General features: G+C 31.5%; 1 protein-coding gene across 3 annotated transcripts in view; it reads left to right on the top strand.

The window, feature by feature from the left end:
* The window catches only part of LOC118205744 (uncharacterized), a 193401-nt gene that overhangs the window by 133826 nt on the left and 43749 nt on the right, over nucleotides 1-15826 (top strand). For all 3 annotated transcript variants that reach the window (XM_085814798.1, XM_085814796.1, XM_085814797.1), the window contains exons 2-3: nucleotides 10173-10313; nucleotides 11217-11307. In XM_085814798.1, the coding sequence (XP_085670924.1) occupies nucleotides 10200-10313; nucleotides 11217-11307 (205 nt within the window). In that variant the 5' untranslated portion in view covers nucleotides 10173-10199. The remainder of the gene's footprint in view (nucleotides 1-10172; nucleotides 10314-11216; nucleotides 11308-15826) is intronic.

The following is a 15826-nucleotide window of genomic DNA, read 5'->3' on the forward strand; positions in this document are numbered from 1 at the left end:
TAAATATATGAAATGTTATATAGTTGAGCTATATTTTATTTTAAATAAAAATATAGATTATGTTTCTAAAATAAATTGCTATTGTCTGTAAAATGAATTTTTAAATACTCAGGAGAGCAGAAGTGCTATCAGGGAGGATTAATGACCCAGCAAACCACAGGAGGGTGAATTACTTTGCATTTAAAGATTCTGATAAAGGGATTTGTGGTTATGACCTTTATGATTTAGATACAATATTTAGCTTATTAATAAAACTAATTAAATTTACATTATTTGAGAGAAATTTTGACATATTGATTATTTCAAGTTATTAAAAAAAAAGAAAACATTAATATTCTGTTAGTTTTGTTTTTGAGGGCCAATCAGTTTGACTAATGAAGAAGTTATGCTTATTAGAGTTCAGTTAATATAGAATATTATGAATTTGGAGTATTAAGTTTGCTTAAGTACACCACAGACTAAATTTAGTTGAAGATGTTGTATAGTGTCTGACAAAAATAATGGGTACTTTTCCGTTTCACCGGCGCAAATCTCGCCAAGAAGACTTTGTTGGCGAGAGCATACAGTATACACATAAAAAATGTTAATAAATGTTAGTTCTAAGAACTTTTTATTTTGAAGGCATAAACATTTTAATATGGTTTAAAAATTTTGTAAAAAAAAGCCAGTAAATAAAGACAATAAATTTGTAAAAAGACATTAATTTAAAATTTACCATGCTTTCTTGGTTCAACATCCTAAGTCGCCGGTTCGTATCACGTGGCCCCAAGTGATCTCATCTCACATAAACTACGCTACAAAAAACTAATTCCATCAGTAATTATCTACATTAATTTCAAGTTAAATCTTATTTTGGAATACAAGTTTAAATGCAAGAATTATTTCAATTTGTAAGAATAGCTTACTCAGAAATTATATGTAAAACCGCATTGCTTTACTTCGCTAGTGCATTCTCATTAGAATGGATGAATTTAATATTGATTTTGCCTTTTGTATATTTTCGGGTGAGCGGTTTCATTGCATCCTAATTGACTTAATTACCGCGAGTGGTCTTAGAGCATAAAATTTAACTATCTAGGTAAAAATTCTATGTAATTGTATGCCAGTATTGAAAGAAACAATCAGTCTGATAAGAAATAGCTGCGACTTGTTTTGAAAGTAAAGCGTAAAAGGTTACCAGGGAAGATATTACGTTTGGCATCAGTTGTACCATTATTGGCGTCTTCATCGTTTGCCCCGGCAAAACGGAAAAGTACCAAATAATGTTTCTGTCATTAAACCTAGTCTATCAGTAGTGCTGTGGATGAGAATGCTGAATGCTAGTAGTTCGACCTAGATTCAAATCATAGTAGATTAGGGTTGGGACTTGCTGTAAGGATGTTTTTGTGATTTTCCGTATGTGTAACAAGTATTAAAAAATCATAGATTCGAAAATCCTGTCAAGAGATTGATAGTTAAAGGTTAAACTGGGAGATTCCTTCCAGATTTCTCTTTTCAGGCAGCATTATCAAAATTCAAATGAAACTGTTGTAAACTTTTTCATAATTATAATAATCCAAGCCATTTCATTGTTGCACTGCAAGCTGCATTTTTGTTGTAATTCACAGCTAATTGTATTAGAGCACAATTATAGTTTAATTTAATATATATATATCTATAATAATTTATTTCCTAAACCGTATTGATTAATTGATTATATTATCTCCTAAGTTTAATTAAAGTAGAATTATTTTAAAAGTGTGCATCCATACTGGTAAGTTATATTTTGAAAGATGTTTTGAAGTAATTTGAAAGCAAAATGTTAATAATGTTTTAACGGGGACTGGAGTTAAATCATCAAGAATAATATTTTTGTTTTAACGGGGACTGGATATTCATTTTCATGTGGCTTTTGTCTTGAAAGGGAGCAAGGGAAACCATGTTTTCTAATGTTTGGAAATGCTTTCCTTTTAATATACATATGTGCCTATATTTTTTTTTCTTCTGTGATTTACTCTACTTTTCTTTGAAAAATGCATGTTTTGCATATGCAGTTCCTTTTTATCTGGTAGTGATATGCAATAGTATATCCTAAAGCATAAAACTTTAGGTGTGCATAATTTTCAGGTCGCGTAGTTATAAAGCTATTTTTTTCCCCTCCATCCATCCTTCATACTTAGCTGACAGCAACTGGTATACTTTGCAATTAAAAGTTCAAAAGTTTGAATCCACTTTTGAGAAGCCAAATATGGAAGTGCATGGAATTCATTAATGAAGGTTCTTGAAAACTGCTTTGTACAATGAAAATAAACGTTCAGGCTGTTCTGTAATATACTATGAAATTAGAAAAGAATAGTCAGTAAAATCTGAAAAAATTAAGTTTTAATGTAACAATGAATTATTTCTTAAAAAAGGAGTTAAGTAACCCATTAATCTTACATGTAACTCAGGAATCTAAAATCACATTATTTGCTTTCCTAGTGAAAACTTTTGCTAAGGGAAGTAATCTTATTACAATTTCTCACTTTTCAGAATTATATGAGAATTAAAAAAACATTAGAAAAGGAAATTAAAGATAAAAACAGCCCCCTTCTCAAATGGATAATAATGATGATAAAAACTCGAATTAAGGAAAGAATTCAGAATGGAAAACTGCTACAAAAACCTGCAAACACAAAGCTTACTAAAAATAATGGGGATATTCCAAAAGAAAAAAAAAACATTCTCTACACTTAGTATAGAAATGGGCATTGCAGTAGTCCCCCCCCCCTCGAAGAGATACCTTCCATAGTTTTTACTGAACCAAACCCAGATTGGTGATCTATCCAAAAAATGTTTAATGAAATATGCAAACAGAATTTCGAAGTGGAAATGAAAAACCATGGTCTTAATTTACTTACTTTCTTAAATATTTAATTCAGAGTAATGTATCTTTATAAACCTATCCCGGTAAAGATTTACAAAATGAACATCCCATTTTCCAGATGGATGGCTCATTGTTATTGTCATAGTATTAGCATTTTATCTTTTATGTGTCTTTGTTTATTGTTGTAGGATGACCTTTTTCAGTAGTCGTATTTTGTAACACTTTTGAATGAAGAATATTTCTTAAAATTTTTATTATTATGATATTGTCAATTCTGAATAATTCTGAATGAATTTTTTGGGCCTGAGATTTTTAAATTGCATGATCATAGAACTTATAATTTTAAAAATGAGTTGTCTTAATTTTCATTTATAAATGAAAAAATATTTCCTGAAGAAACTAAGAAAAAAGATAAAAACTTTCATCTAGATGAGGATTGATCAACTACTTTGTGAACGAGGTGATGTGGCAACCCCTTCCCCCCATAGGTGATGTCACAATGTTGGTGAGTGAGGGGAAAATATAGGAAAAGTTGGTAATTCACACAAATGCCACCCATAGGTTGGCCAACACTGATGTAAACTGTATATATTTTTTGTTTCTGAAGTGGTTGCATTTTTTGTAAACTCATTTTAAGGAAGAGCTGTAGAAAAAAATAAATGGATTATTTTGTAAAGAGATAAGGGTATGGATAGTGGCGTAATTAAGCTTTCAAGCCCTTATGACGGGGGAGGGAATTACTGCTTCCTTTTGTAGAATTTTTAACAGCACGATGGAAAGAAAGTCCAAAGAGCTTGCTTTTTGAATAATGATGTTTTTTATTGAAAATTCTGCATTAATTATTTAGGAATATAAGCAAGGTGGAAGATGTGCAATTTAATTTTGCTTACTGGAAAAACTGTGTATATCACTCCCCTTCTCTTTCTGTGGTTTTTTTTTTTTATTTATTTATTTTTTTTAAGGTCATTAATGTTTAAAAATTGATGAAAATCTGGGTCTCGATTCTAGCCTCAGCTCAAGAAATTACTTGGACTTTATCAAGTTTTTTTTAGGGTATCTGTTTTTTTATGAAATTTCTCTTTCACTGGCCTATATTATGGTGGCAAATAAATAAATGCAGGGGGAGGATATGCCACTGTACCACCATGTAAAATGTAAAATTAAGAAGACATATGTAAAAAAAAACATAGAATTAGAGAGGAAGGCAACCCTAAACTGGTGACTATTTTATATAAAGTTTTAATTTGAGTTTTATATGAAATATGGGCCAGTCTAAATTATTAGCTCAGAAGGGCTGTTAATTTTGTTTTGGTGTTTTGCATCCAATCATTATGAATGGCATATCTCTTTTCAAATTGTTGCCACCAAATATTATCACCCTTTATCATATGTAAAGAAGTTAAATAATCAAGAATCTGCATAAATGTATGTATGTTTCTCCTATTGTGATAAAACAACGGTACCTAAAGCCATCAAATTTTGAATAATGTAATTCTCCACCTGAATATGGGTATCTGGAAGCACAAATTTGGAATTTGTTTTATTATCTTTCATATTTTGTAAAACTTTAATGAATTTTGGATTAACAAACTCAATGATTTAAAAGCGAGCAATGGCAACACTCTACGGGGAAAAAAACAGAACTACTCTTATATACGCCCTCGTTTGGTGACAAATTTCTCGCCAAATATTTTTGGCGAGAAACTCCACGGTGCCCTATTACTATCTAAATCTTTTGTCTACATTTCAAACTTTAAGTCTAAAATGTATCAAAAAACGCAGTTTTCACACATGCAAAAACGACGTTTTGAACACACAATTTAAGCTAAAAATCTGAAACGGAAACAAGAAATTTAGATAGCAAAACCGTAAAGTTTCTAACTAAAAATATTTGACAAGAATCCATGTACACAGCGATATGTTTTAACTTAAAAGAACATCTACGAATTGCACAATCTACGCAGCGAAGGAATCTACGAACTATGCACACTTCGCTTTAATAAATTAACATAACAACAATAAATTTCAAAGAATACCATGCCCACATAATACTGTTTAAACTTAAAAAAAATCTACGAATTGCATAATCTTGGCATTGCGCACAAATCAACCAAATAAACTAAAATAAATTACAAACAATCCAAATAACAACACAAATTCATAGTAAAAAAACAATGAACAGAACATTCTACAAAATGAAAACAATAAAATAAAATGCATTTACCATAATACATACGTGAATAAAATTTCGCCAGTCACACAACGTCTGTGAACAAAAGTGCCACGATTTTGCTTAATAACATGTCTTTCTGTGATTCAAAATTTCAAAAGTAGCGATAAAAACTTCCTCCAATGTTAACTTACTATACGAAAACCACGATCCAAATCAAACTCCATTGACAGACACATACTTTACCAGCAACCATTTGACTGCAAACCCACACAAGTTTATCAGAAACACCATTCTTCGTCCGAGTTCTCATATCAGCTCCGCGTTCGGACACGCCAAACTCCGTTTTAAAAGTCCTGACTCTCACAGAAATTCCAAAAATGCACTTCTATCTGCATAAACACACCCGTGAACAAAAGACTTGTTAACAACTCCAACATCGTACCTTTTAATACTAAATTTACTTTGTACACAATCTAAAATATGTGGCTGAAATCTTGCCGCCATGTTTCTCATTGCAACATTCAAAGCACGAACCAATGAGCAATTAAACCATTGCAACAAAAGAGTTAAGTTTCAACGTCAAAATGGTTGCCATACAAACAGCATCGTCCAACAAACCAATCCATAGCATGGAATCACGCCAAAAACCAACACAGAGCACATATCGACACATTTGGTGATCTTAGGGTGCATATAAGACTAGAGCCAAAAAAAAAAAAAAAAAAAAAAAAAAGCCTCTTTGTGTATAATATTAAATTTGAATATTTTCAGTTTTTTTTAAAGATCCTTTTTTTTTATTATTTACTACTTTATTAGCCCAAAAAGGGGCTTTAGCTCAAATGGACTGTTAGTCTCAAAATTGGATTGCATTGAATCTCTATAAATGGCATATCACTTTTCAAATTGTTGCCACCAAATATTATCACCATGTATTATTTTTAAAGAAATTAAAAGATGAAGCAAGAATTATATTCGTAGTATGAAAGAAACAATTGTACATAGAGCCATAAAATTTTGAATAGCTTGGTCTTCAACATAAACATGTGGATCTAGAAGCCCAGATTTTGAATTTCGCATTGTTTTATTATATAGTTCATATTTTGTAAAACTTTAGTTTTGATGAACAGACTCAAAGATTTGAAAGCGAGCAGAAACAAAAACTATTTGCAATAAAAAAATTTTTATCTCCAGCACGCTAGACTGTCTATTGAAAATTCTTAAGATATACTGTTTTTAAATATCTGGTGATGTTACTGTGAATTGAAATTAATTTGGTGTAAGTGTGAAGATTGTGATATTTAATAAAAAAAAAGTAATGCACAAAATGTTACTAATAAAAAGAAAAAATATTTTCTAGCCATGTCACTAAGAAAACTGAACACATATGAAGACTGAGAAAAGAGTTAAAAAATATAAAAATGTATGTCAACACTTAACACTGCATCAAGAATTCTAAATTTTGTTAAATTAAATAAAAATTTTGTGATTTTGCTGTTGAATTGTATATGGCATAAGTATGAAAGAAATGATGCTTTATAGTGAAGCTAAAAAGGCAAGACAAATGGGTTAGCAGGCGTGAGTGCAAGAGCAGACTAAGTAGATTGCGAGCTCAGTGAGAACATAAAAAAATTTAAAAACCCTTTTGGGCAACCGCTAAAATCTGAAACTTTTCAGATTTTTTCTTCTTTAAGTATTTTTTTTATTAATATTAATGATTTTTAAGGAATGAATAAATAACTGGTTAAGTAAGTTATTGATTCACAGATACATAGTATAATAGGCAAATATACAAAAAGAAATTAATAATACACCATGATTTGCTTAGCTTACAAGTATGAATTGTTTCAACATTTGCAACAAGAAAAAAAAAAAGATGAGCCCTTTTTGTCATACAGTGTCTCACAGAAGTAATGGGACACTTGTGCTTTACAAAAGGAAACTGTAACAAAATAAATTAAAAAAACATGTAAAAATTTTTTGTGGGTGTGATTCATACTTAAATTTAGTAACAATTTTGACATAACATACATTTTCTCAAAATATTAAAATAATAATTTAATAAAAATACAATTGTTTAGAACGGAGCAAAAAATGGCTCACATAAGTGATGGGACACCATTAGATACTACTATGTACTACAATAAAAATATTTTTTGGGGTTTTTATTTTTACTCAAAAGCAATTAGCAATAATTTATAAAATCATCTGCAGTCTTTCTCTCCAGTTTGTTTTGGAATTTTTGTGTTTTTTAGCTCTGTGCAGTCATGAATTCTAAACGAAAAGAAACTTTGCCTGAAATTCGAAAATTAGTTATTAATTTGCATATTGAACGTGAAAAATCTATTAGAGAAACTGCTGAAACAGTTAACATGAGTCATTCAACAGTTTTCAATATCATTAAACGATATAAAAAGAATCATATGATTCAGAATAAAAGGAGACCTGGCCGACCATCAAAGCTATCTGATGGAATAAAGTGAATTATTGTTCAAAATATTAAAAAAATCGAAGAATGAGTGCTTCTAAAGTTGCTGCTGATTTACAAGCATTATATGGAATAATTGTTAATCCTGAGACTATTAGAAGAGTAATTCGATCTGCTGGATATCACGGTAGAGTAGCCAGGAAAAAATTCTTCGTAAGTGAAAAGAATAGAAAACTCAGACTGGCTTTCGCAAAATCCAACATAAATAAGAACTCTGATTACTGGAATGAAGTTATAGTTGCTGGTGAGAGTAAATTTAATATACTTGGTTCTGACGGTAGAATCTTGGTTTAGAGAAAACCCAGGAAAGAATTTCGCAAACAGAACTTGGTGGCAACAGTAAAACATGATGGAGGAGGAGTTATGGTATGGGGTGTATGTCATCCACTAGAGTTGGTAATCTTGTTTTTATTGACAGTATAATGCATCAGTACAAGTATATTGACATTTTAAATCAAAATTTGAAATCATCAGCACGAAAATTGACCCTTAATAACGATTTTAAATTCTACCAGGACAATGACCCCAAGCATACTGCTTTGAACGTTAGACTCTGGCTGCTGTATAACTGTCCTGAAATAATAAAAACAACACCACAAGCTCCACAATTAAATCCCATAGAGAATATTTGGCAAGAATTGGAATCAAGAATTCGCAAAACAACAATTAAAATCATTGCTTCAAGAAGAATGGGGTAAAATCACTCCAGAAATCACAAAAAAATTAGTTGAATCCATTCCAAGAAGATTAAATCACATTTTAAAAGTGAAAGGAAATCCAGCAAAATATTAAAACATTTTAAGAAGTAAAATTTTTGGATAAATATTTGATGGAAAAGTAAGTGTCCCATCACTTATGTGAATCATTTTTTGCTCCGTACTAAACAATTGTATTTTTATTAAATTACAATTTTAATATTTTGAGAAAATGTATGTTATGTAATAATTGTTACTAAATTTAAGTATGAAACACACCCACAAAAAATTTTTACATGTTTTTTTAATTTACTTTACTACAGTTTCCTTTCGTAAAGCACAAGTGTCCCATCACTTTTGTGAGACACTGTATATGTTATCTAATCTTAAAATATACATTTATATTAAAGACTAAGTCAACAAAAATTTTTGTACGTATAATTTTTGTTGAAGATATATATGCTAAAGAGCCCTACCGACCTCTCTCCTTTCATTTTCTCTCAGTTCCCACTTCTCTTTCCATCTTTTTCTATTTTTTTGATAACTAAGATAATATTGTATCTGGCTAATGAAAGTGCTAAATCTGAGAAGCAAAAGTCACTTAATGCCTATTGCTAAAAAATAATGCTAATTTATTAAAATTTATGTGCTACTTTAATTTTTGCAAAATTATTTATTAATTCTTGGTCTTTATTTTCTTAGTTGTCTGGTATGACACTAATAAACTTGAGTAAAATTGTAGTAAAACTGAACATTAACTTTTTCACGTGGGCTATAGATACTAATTTTTAGACAACCAGTAACAAAATTTCTTGAAATGGATAACCCATCTTTTTCACAGTGAATGGAGGATTTTATGAGTAATGAAATATACTTTCTAATGTTTTAATTGGTTATCATTGAATCAAATTAATCATTAAGAAAACATTCTTGTAATTGATTAAATATAAAGTGTCATACCCTTGCATGCAAAATTCACAAAGTTAGAAGTTTATTTTTAAATTTAACCATTGTAGATATAACTGTTAATCATGGTAGATATTTTTCAGTATTGACACATGTTCTTTAAAATGCATTGTATTACACATTTTGATATATAAATACTTCTGTTGGTTGGCTTTTAAATAGTAAGGGAATTATCTTCCGTGTTTTCAAAATGGATGCTCTTTTTACTAACCATTTTATGCATAAGATGTTATTGCTGTATCTACATATGAATTCTTCAGAACAGTGCTATCTTTACAAATTTCCCACCAGTTTGTCAAGGCAGAAACCTTAAGTGTGTAGGTACCAACATGTTAGGAGGGGAATTCTAGTGAAGGCTTTACACCTTTATGATGGGGCACAATTTTTGACAGTTTATACACATTTATACACATAGAAACCAAGTAGCAGCACTGTTGATCACCTTGTACTTGTCTCGCATTTAAATCTGGGTGAACACATTGGCTGCTTGAATTTTTACACATATATTTTGAGGGAATTCTGATGAAGGTTTTATATCTTTATGATGAGGTATCATTTTTAACAGCTCCCCCTTATATACATAGTAGGCAATTGGCAAAACCACTGACAAACTGTAGTGTGTCTTTCATTTAAATCTACATGAAGAGATTAGCTGCATGAGTTTTTATGGGTTTTCCCATGGAACATGAATACAAGCCATGAGGAAGTACTCCATGAAGGCATCCCTTCCTTTAGGCAGATGGCACTTATGTGCTTTGTTACAATCTAAATAATTGAATACTGTCTGCACATAAAGTGTTTAATTATGCTGAGAATTAAAAAAAAAATCTTAACTGGCTGTTATAGTGAGATGCTAATGTTATTACCATTATTGGTTATATGCATTATTAGTTATTTATGTATCATAAATTTTATATGTAACTGTTTTTGCCTCAAAATAAATGTATTTCAAATAAATAAACATAAAGAATCATTCTGTGTAATTTATTAATTGATTTTTTTTTTCAGTGGAAAGGGGAGAAATGTCTTAGTACCATGCGCCAGTCTTTTCACAGGGCTTTGATGACCTGTAGGGCCCCTCTGCCTCCAGGAAAGAAATATGTTGCTGTTCAGTTCCTTACCAAAGAGTTAATTTTTTATGTTGTTGATGTAAGTATTTCTTAGATATAAGTATGTGATGTGACGCGGGCGTGCAATTTTGTTTCTAAGAGTTTTGAAATATAATATATTTGGCACTTGTATGTTAATCACTGCTGGAAATTTCAATTGGCAGAAAGGTATAGTTGAAGTTGACAGTAATTTCTACCTGTGTTATAACTATGCCCTTAACATTCACCATATTATTCTTATTCTATTTGCTTCAGTGTGTTCTGTATTTATTATTTCCTTAGTGGATCTGTGGAATTTGCCAAATAAAGTGGAAACTTTTTTTTTTTTTTTTTTTTTTGTAACCTTACTGAGAATTAAAGAAACGGGCAAATATTTTTAATTACTATACATTGAAACCATATATCATTAAAGAAAACATTTTGTAGAAGTGGATCACTGAAAAGTGCTGGTGTATAGTAAAAATGAGAGTACTAAAAATAGAAAATTTTTTTCAAGAAAGCTAGGTAGCTGTTCATTATCTTCCAGAAGTCTGCTTTGCTAAAATAGAGGCCAAAATGGGAAACTGCTACTCCCTAGATTACTGGGAAAATTATCAGGGATTAAATCAGAATTCTTGCAAACAGTTAATGCTAGAAATTTGTATTCTGAGAACAGTGTTATATTTACTGTAATCTGTAGTAATTTGGTACAGTTTTATTAAACCATTTCCTATTAATGCAATAAACTGGGATACAATCATTTTCTATCTATTAGCTCATCAAATCTGCAGTTATTTTTGTGCTATTTATTTCGTGTATAGAGATGAGCATTAAATGTATCCATTTCAAACAGTTAAAAAAGGAAAATATGTAAATTGTATATTGAAGAAAAAATTGTGTTAAAATATTGAAAATTTATTATTTTTTCTTTATCTTTTTAAAATATATTTATAAATTTTTATAGACAAAAGGCAAAGGACAAGAAGTTTTTGAAGAAGCTAGTAAACATCTAGGTTTAATGGACACAGAGCTGTTTGGATTGGCTTTTTATCAAGGTAAGATTTTTATGCATAGCTAATTTGTTAGATTACTCAAATTTGCTTATTTCCTCTTTTCTTAAGCAATACAACATTTTTAAATGTTTGTAATTAAATAATGTAGAAAATTTAATATCTTGAACCCAATAAGAATGTTATTTTTATGTGTCATACATGTGTGTACCAAGAGGAGCATATTAATTAACACGTTGAGTGCCACGTCAGCCATCTGTGGCTGACACTAAGACTTTCCGTTTAGGCCGCATCGACCGCCGCTGGCTGACAGCGTGTAACATGATATATAAGTATAAAATTTACACTGTTTTATGGAATCACGGAAAATTTATTTAAAATTTACTTAATTTTGATTCATTACAGGACTAATGGATTTCATTGAAACACGGTAAACATAAAAACTTAATGTCTTGAATGAATACCTATAAGAATCACGTTCTAAACGTAAACTATCTTCTACTGCAATAAGAATGACTAGCCCTACAATACCAGCACTTTTAAGAGCGTTTAATACCCCTTTCTCATGTCGATTTTTAATAACAGATGGCGCTACGAACGTTGAGCGATAAAGACTCAAATCTGTAAGACTACCTACAGCCTGGTTACTATGGCAACGATGCTTCCTTCCTCTGTACTTGTTTGGCGGGAAAGTGAGTAAGCCATAAAACACATTCCCTCAGTTGAACAAAAGACCTGCTGTCATTTCTTCCGTCTGTGACTCAGACTGCAGGGTATGTTTTGAACAGGAATAGAACTTTTTCACCTTTGTGTTGAATGAAAGATATCTGTGAGATACGTGCAGCAGTCGCTATTTCTTTTCGCAAAATTTGTTCCTCACGCTTTTCAATGTTGCGTAATGTTTCATAATTTGCCGTTATTTTGCGGAAGAAAACAAATTTCATCGCGACATAAAAATTATATATAAATGATTTTATACTTGATGATATGTGTATACATATATAGCACGCACATAATATTCCATTTACTCATCCATCCATAATATTTCATAAATTACCATCCATAATATTCCATAAATATGTGTTAGCACTTTCCAGAGCTTTATATATATTTTTTACTTGTATTATAAAATCGTATAACACTCCTAACTATTATTTTTTTACTTCAAAAGTGGATAAATCATTATCAAATTTTTCTAGTACACGGAGAAATGGTCTATGTATCCACACACATAAACGTAGTAAAAGATACTATTGTTGATTGAATATCTTTTGGCAGCAATATCAAGATGCAACGAAAATTCGAAATCAATTAATAACATGCATTTTATTACAAAAACACTAGCAGGACGTATTATTTGCACAAAAAACTTAGTGTGGAAATAATTTGCGGCACATTATCTGAGATCCGCTTTGAATGAATACATAAAGTGTTATAATGAACAATCAGTTTTAATATTTCACTTGATACTGAAATGCATAAAATCAAATTGCGTTTCTATGTTTCAGGTTTATAAAATACAGCTGATAATTGAAGGAGTATCAGGTTTATAAAGTACAAGCTGATAATACATGATAAGGGAGAAGAAATTCCTAAATTACAAAATTGAATATTATATTTTAATAAAGTAAAATGATACATATTATAGATACATCCTAAAAAACGATAATATATATATATATTGTATATCGTTGTATACCGTATATATATATTATGTATTTATATGTATATCTACTCTTTTCCGGATGTAACTGTAATTACGTACTGTGCTGGTTTATCATCTTCCTGTAGCGATGCATTTGGATTTGCTGTGTATGAATCTGTTTCATTGAACAGGAACAAATAGGAAACAGAATATTGAAAATTGAATTTTTTTAAAGCATTAGTAATTTATATATATTAGATTGACTAAAAAGAGTATATTCATGCATAACGTATAAATATGCGAAGTGAATACTTTTTGGCAATCACCTTTCTAGGATGATCATTTTTAAAAATAACCAGTACTGTTGATAAAATAAACACCGGTACGATCTATCTGCCTAAGGGAAAGGATGCCTTCGTGGAAGACTTTCTAAGGGAAATTGGCTCCTAGACACGTTACACAGGGTAAAACCACGAAAGCGCAACCAGTCCCTTCGCGGGATTCGAAACTCGGACCGAAATACTGGTGTTCAGCTACTTTACCACTTCGTGCCTCATTTCAGAGCGGATTCGCTATATATGAAACAGAGTAATGTGCTGTTACCGTATTTAGCAGCCTGCCTTTTTCCTTGACCTACCATAAAAAAATAAAATAGCAAAATTATAACAGCGTCTCTAAAAAGATGCTTTGCTATATTCTCATTAAATCTTTATCATTCTGCGCAACTAAAAACGAAGTACGATTATTTCAAATTCAAAATTTTATAACATTACTTTACAGAAAGCGATCTCATGTCTTCTAAAAATAAAACCCAACATCTGTTTCTACTCAAGCGCTTACTTTCTAGACAAAGTAATTTCAGTGTAACGTACGTTCAGTTTTATCTAACTTTGAACGGGAAAAAAAAAAAAAAAAAAAAAAAAAAAAAAAAAACTATGTACATAACAGGCAAAGATATTAACAGCACATAAATTTAATCAATTATATTGGATTACCAGAGGAGAAAAAAATAATTCGATGAGATAATTCTCTGAGAATTCATAAACGCTAAATTAAGAATAAATTTTATAAAATGTTTACTAATGAATACATGTATTTGCATAGTAAGTTTCCTTTTTTAAAAAATTTTTCATCTTTATCACGTTTATCGGAGTGTCGTATTTAACTTCACAATTATGCTCCGAAATTTCATTGCTGTAGATTGGATTATTACCAATATATAATTCTACTAGTAACCAGAGCCAGTATTAGAGGTTTTTGCTGCTCACTACAATATCTGTGGCTCTTACTTCTGCCACGCGCCGCCAGTGACTGAGTGGTTAAGAATATTGATTACTGGAAGTTCGACCTGGTTTCGGTTCGATCCCAGGCGAACCAGCTGGCTGCATGGTTTGTTTTCCTGTTGTGCAACATGAATACGACCCAGTTTCCTTCAGCAATTAGGCTCACCCGCGGCCGAGCGGTTAAATCGCTGAACACTGGTAGTTCCGACCTGGGTTCGAATCAAGGCGAATGGGCTGGCTACATGGGCGTTTTCATAATCTTCCCCGTGTGTAACGTGTATGGGGAGCTTTGCTATAAACTAAACTAAGCCTTCAGAAACTTCCTCCACGAAAGCATCTGCTATCTGCCACCTCGTGGCTTTGCTATATTCAAAGAGCCTAACCCAATTCTAGCACTCAGTTCCTCTCTAAATTCTAGCGGGCGAGCGCTAAAGTCGCCTATTACTGGTAGTTCAACCTCGGCACATTATCTGAGTTCAGCTTTGAATGAAAACAACATAAAGTGTTATAATGAACGATTAGTTTAAAGATTTCACTTGATACTGAAATGCATAAAATCAAATTGCGTTTCTACATATCAGATTTATAAAGTACAGCTGATAATTGTAGGAATATCAGGTTCATAAAGAACAGTTGATAAATACATGAGAAGTGGGAAGGAATTCATAAATTACAGAATTTAATGGTTGTAATGAAAATTTTAAGCACAAACGTTCTTCATAAAGTTATGAAAAAAAAGCAGTCAGTACCTTTAGTGCGGATAGTAATCACTACCAAAAATCTATGCTTTTCTGCCAATTTTTTGGTAGTTTTTCAAAACCTTCGGCTCGGAAACTTGGTGGCCCGAGTCCAAACACAGGTCAACCTCATTTCGGACGTCTTGTGCAGAAGTGAAGATAGGACCAGCAAGATGTAGCTGAAAGTCCGAACGTGCGATGTCGGGGTTATATGGTGGATGTGGTGAAAGATCCCTTTCGAGTCCGTACAGAGGCTAGCCGGTGAATGCAGACACGTATGGTATTATCTTGATGGAACGTTACCTTTCTGCGCCGGAACTCAATTCGACTCTTTTCCTTGATAGCAGCGTCAACATACACTAGCATCTCGTTGTATCCTTTACTGTCAAGGGTTTTACCTTTTTCCATATACTATTTGTGATTAATACCACGGCAATCCCACCAAATACAAAAGAATGATCTTTTTGTTAGTCAAATTACGCTTTACGATGCTGCCGATGGACTCACGGGCGCAGATCAACTAAATTTTTGGCCTATGTTGTTGAAATAAATTTATTTTTCAACACAAGTGACTATCCAGATCACCAGATCCAAAGCATGATCTTTTCGTTAGTCAAATTACGCTTTGCGACGCTGCCGACAGGCTCACCGGGCGCAGACCAGCTCCCTTTTCGACCTATATTGTTTGTGTAAACTTGTCTAACTTTGAAAGAAAAAAAAAAAAAAACTATGTATATAACACGCAAAGATATTACAGAACATATACCACGTTTATCGGAGTGTCGCATTTGACTTTACAATTAAGCTCCGAAATTTCCTTGCTGTAGATTGGATGATTACCAATATACTTACAATCCTACTAGTAACCAGGGCCACTATTAGGGATTTTTGCTACTCAG

The sequence above is a fragment of the Stegodyphus dumicola genome, chromosome 4 (assembly GCF_044657685.1).
Source record: "Stegodyphus dumicola isolate Sdum_Otavi_A_Nest chromosome 4, ASM4465768v1".
NCBI classification, from domain to species: domain Eukaryota; kingdom Metazoa; phylum Arthropoda; class Arachnida; order Araneae; family Eresidae; genus Stegodyphus; species Stegodyphus dumicola.